We start from the raw sequence: 4,670 nt of genomic DNA on the forward strand, positions 1-4,670 counted from the left end.
GGGGGGGAGCAGCTCACTCTTTATTAATGGAAGGCCCTGGGTCACTTGGAGCTGGTGTACTTGGTGACGGCCTTGGTGCCCTCAGATACAGCATGCTTGGCCAGCTCTCCGGGCAGCAGCAGACGCACCGCTGTCTGGACCTTCCGGGATGTCAGTGTGGTCTGGCCCGAGTACTGGGCCAGCCGGGCAGCCTCGCCAGCCAGCCGTTGAAACACATCGTTCGCAAATAAGTTCATGATGCTCATGGCCTTGGAAGAGATGCCGATGTCCGGGTGCACCTGCTTTAGCACCTTGTAGATATACATCGAGTAGGTTTCCTTGCGCTGGCTATGCTTTTTGGACTTCTTATCGCCAGAACCACGGCCCCTCCCGGACTGCGGCTGCTGCCCATGCTCAGCCCCCATCCTCCTGCTGCCTACTGTGTAGGCAGTGAGGATTGTTGGGCTGGGCATGCTGAGGCAGGTAGTAAGACCTATAAAAATAAGGACTGAAGAGCATATCTATTTGTATGCCTTTTGTTTGGCCATTTACATCAACATGGAGAGCATTTATTTGCATACTTGAGAATTAAAGTACTTTGATTCTCAAACTGGTTTTTCTTGATTGTTTTCACATATATTTTTTTCATTTTGACACTACTTTTTCTTTCACCTTTCTCAAAACTCAGCTTTCCCCAATAGTAGAGTTGGGACTGAATATTACAAAAGTCTGCTTGCTAAAGATGCTTTTAAAAAAAAAAAGAAAAGATGCTAAGGAACTTCCAAACAAAAGTTTAAGAAATTCTGCTGTAGCCAGTCCAGTTGCTTGTGGGATTTATGTAGATATGTTTGTTTTTGTCATTTTGGCTACAATAACAATATAGCCTTGCTTGGATTATATACAGAGCAGTGTATTTATTTTCATCAGTTAGGTAAACAGTGTAGTGTAAAATGGACATTAACTGAAGAAGGATAGAGATTTGTATGAAACCGCAGCAGAGACAAACTACTGCTGTCACATACAGCAATGGTCTGTCGGGCGACCAGGGGCGGGTAGAAAACACTGTACGGAGAGACAGGAGATTTGGTTTCTAAACCCAGCTTGCCAGTCTGCAGCTGTAAGACTTCAGGTTACTTAGGCACCATGTGCTTCAGTTTCCTATGGTTGGAAAATAGGAATGATATCTGCCTCACCTACTTCATGTGGACTTTATCATGAAGATAAAGGAGATAAAAATGCAATAATGGTCATGAAGTTTTTCTGAACCATAAAGTGACCTGTAAGTCCCACACTATATCACTATTATCATTACTATTCCTACTGTTCAAGGGAATAACTGGTGTTCAGTACAATTCTGTTTGTTTTTCTGGAAACTAACGACCTCGTTCTGTAATAATTTTAGTACTGATAGGGCGGTTTCCTGGTCTGGTTTTGTTGCAGAAGAATTTAGAAACCTTTAGCACAGTCCATTTCTCAGGCTATGATTTCATGTTCCCAGAAGAGGGCAGCAAAACTCCAATCTGAAGACCGCGACTTCCTCAAAGTGTCTAACAGTTTCCCTGAGGGGAAAACAGCTATACTGTACAAGAGAAGAGCCTTTAAAAAATGATGGTCTTTAAGTGACAGACAAGACAAATCTCATTGTTATAAATAAATACCATAACAGAAATTCACTCATTTAAAATAACTTTTTGCCTTTTCTCTTGCCTCTGAAAAAATAATTTGGGCAATTTCTTCAATCTCATTTTTGAAAAAATTTTTATTTATTTATTCATGAGAGACACAGAAAGAGAGAGAGAGAGGCAGAGACAGGCAGAGGGAGAAGCAGGCTCCATGCAGGGAGCCCGATCCCGGGTCTCCAGGATCACACCCTGGGCTGAAGGCGGTGCTAAACCGCTAAGCCACCCGGGCTGCCCTTTAATCTCGTTTTAATGATTTGACTTGCACGACTAAAAACCTCTAGCTGTGTTTTTCCAGTTAACCCCAGATTTTTAGATCCCACATAGCACCAGTTTCTAAACAATTAAACAAGAGGAAAGTAAGTTGTTCTAGGCCCAATTCTTTCCATTTTAGAGGCCTGGCTAAGTCCAAAGAATGATTTCCAACAGTGTCTAAATATGTCTGTCATAACATGTGTCTGTGTCACTCAGAGCAAATGTCATCTGTATCTAATATTTCTTGTTCTTTCATTATTCAAATTTGTTTAAAAATATCTTTGTGCTTTTATACTTTGTGACAGCATCAGCAGTTAATATTTAAACTGTTCCTTTTAAAAACAAAATTTTTTTTGAGAGAGAACAAACACAGGGGGGGGGACAGAAGGAGAGGGAGAGGATCTCAAGCAGGCTCTACGCTCAGCACAAAACCTGACACGGGACTGGATCCCAGAACCCTGAGACCATGACCTGAGCTGAAACCAAGAGTCAGATGCTTACCCAACAAACCACCCAAGCACCCCTGAACTGTTCTCAAATAGCATGGTAAGGTGCCTTCCTACATGTTTTCATGTATGTTGATAGCCACTATGCCCATCTTATAGATATATTTTCTCATTTGTGATTAGAGTTGCTGTTCTCTTCTTGAAGAGAAAAGTGCAGGCAGAGGCCCCTTGTGGCAAGAGAGTCCTGGGGTGGATATTTTCTCTCCCCTAATAAGTGGTGGTACAAAAGCCAATTCTGAATCTGATCCTTTTTCTTTTTCTTTTTTATTTTTTCTTTTTATTTTTTTTATTGGAGTTCAATTTGCCAACATATAGCATATCACCCAGTGTTCATCCTGTTAAGTGCCCCCTTAGTGCCCATCACCCAGTCTGATCCTTTTTCTATGTGCTTTTCTACAATTAGAGAGGAGTAGAAAGGCTTTCAGTGGTACAGTTTTTCAATCCCTTCTGCTTTTCTCAGCTCATTTCTGGCTCTGCTCTTTTGGGAAAAAAAAAAAAAAAAAAAAACTACTCTGTTTCTCACTCCACTCCCTCTACCACCACCCTCAAGTCAGAGTCCTCCTCCCATCCCAGCTAAACCTCTTCCTGTTCTTAAGAATTGCATCACATTCTTGGCTTAATGTAGACCAACACCCCCACACTGGCACCAGAGAGTGTACAGGCCTTCTTTATTGGTTGAAAGTCCTTGTCTGGTGAGCATGGAATAAGTTACCCACTTCCTGACTTCCAGCCCTGGCTGAGTTTGCTTCTGGAAAAGAACATCTTCCTTGGATTTTTGTTTGTTTGTTTATAAATACCCTTTACTTCAGCCCTATCCTGGAATGAGCAAGATTTTACCACATAGATAAAGTGTGGAAGGGCATTTGAGGGAGAGGGAATAGTCTGCACACCTTGTTGTTTCTAATTCTTCGCTTGCTCCACTCTTGTAAACCCAGACTAATCTGGCATTGACTCTCACACTATGGAAGGGGCTTTCTTTAAGGACGGTAATGCCCCCCATGACTAAATTTGGTGGGTATATCAGTCTTCCTCTTACCTGACAATGAGCAGAAACTGACACCATTAACCTCCTTGATAGACTCACTACCTTCCTGTGGATTCCACGCACTATTATTTTTTTCTTACCTTCCTCATGGATCTTAGGCATCCTTTGAAAGCTCTTCTTTCATAGAGAGAGAAGACTCCTGAGGTGTCGATGTTCCTCAGGGTCCTGTCCTATGTCAGCCTGTCTTCCCCCTCTATACGTTTTCTGAGAAATCTTCTCTTCCGCAGCTTTATGAATTTTTTAAGCCAGTGACTTCTAAATATCTCTCCTGAACTCCAGACTAATATAACAACTGTCTTCTAGAACTGCTCCGGTTGGATATTCCTGAAGCCATGTTAATCAACTCACTTCTCTAGACTATTCCTCTTCTACTCTTCCTTTTCCTAACATATGCCACAACATCCACCCTATTGTTCTAGACAGAAACCCAGGATTCATCTTTGACTTCTGTGCACAGTCTCTCTTTTCGATCAATAACCAAGTCTAGTAAAATCTTTTTCTTTGAAAACACCGGCTTATTCTTCTCCTCCCCTGGCCTAAGCAATGACCTCTGGGCTTTTGCAAGTCTTTACTAGTTTCCTGCCTCTAGTTTTTCTCCCCTGGGTCATTTTCCACCAGCTACCAGAAAGTTTTGTTTTGTTTTGTTTTGTTTTATTTTAATAAATGCAATTCTGATGAATTCACCTCCTGCATTTAAAATCATTTCATTGCTTCCCTGTATTCTTGGGCTAGAGTCCGAATGTCTTAGCATGGCTCATAAACACTCTGCAATCAGCAACCTGCCTACCATTGTCTGCACCTCACACATACTGGATTCGTGTGTTGCAAACACATCCTGCTTTCTCTTGTTTCTAGGGCTTCACAAATGCTGGTTCCTTCACATGGAGCAAACACTGTATCGTAGGACCTCAAACATGTCTGGTCTAAAGTCTACCTCCAGATTGTCATTTGTCTTACTCCTGAATCAGAACTGAATTTGAATACTTAGTTTTTAATTAATTCTTGAATTAAAGCCACAGTGAACCTTAGCTCACCCTATTTCTTATTTCTTTGCAAAAGACTTCTGAAGGTATGTTCAAATGAAAATATATTTGAGCTAATTAATTTAGATCAGCATGGACTCTTAACATAGCCGAATATGAGCTGGAACATATTTTTTAAATTACTGGAATGTTTTCTGGACGATTATTCATCATGACATCCTAT

At 41.4% G+C, this 4,670-nt stretch overlaps 1 protein-coding gene across 1 annotated transcript; it reads right to left on the reverse strand.

Moving 5' to 3' along the window:
* Nucleotides 1–4,230, reverse strand: LOC140601050 (histone H2B type 2-K1-like). The gene has a single exon (XM_072769556.1). It carries the CDS (start codon nt 450–452, stop codon nt 42–44), a length of 411 nt encoding a protein of 136 aa, XP_072625657.1. The 5' UTR covers nt 453–4,230; the 3' UTR covers nt 1–41.
* Nucleotides 4,231–4,670: the final 440 nt, after the last annotated feature.

Source organism: Canis lupus, chromosome 12 (assembly GCF_048164855.1).
Source record: "Canis lupus baileyi chromosome 12, mCanLup2.hap1, whole genome shotgun sequence".
Lineage (NCBI taxonomy): Eukaryota > Metazoa > Chordata > Mammalia > Carnivora > Canidae > Canis > Canis lupus.

What these genes read in the sequence shown, in the direction of transcription:
- LOC140601050 (XM_072769556.1), bottom strand. Translation starts at nt 452, where the DNA reads ATGCCCAGCCCAACAATCCTCACTGCCTACACAGTAGGCAGCAGGAGG.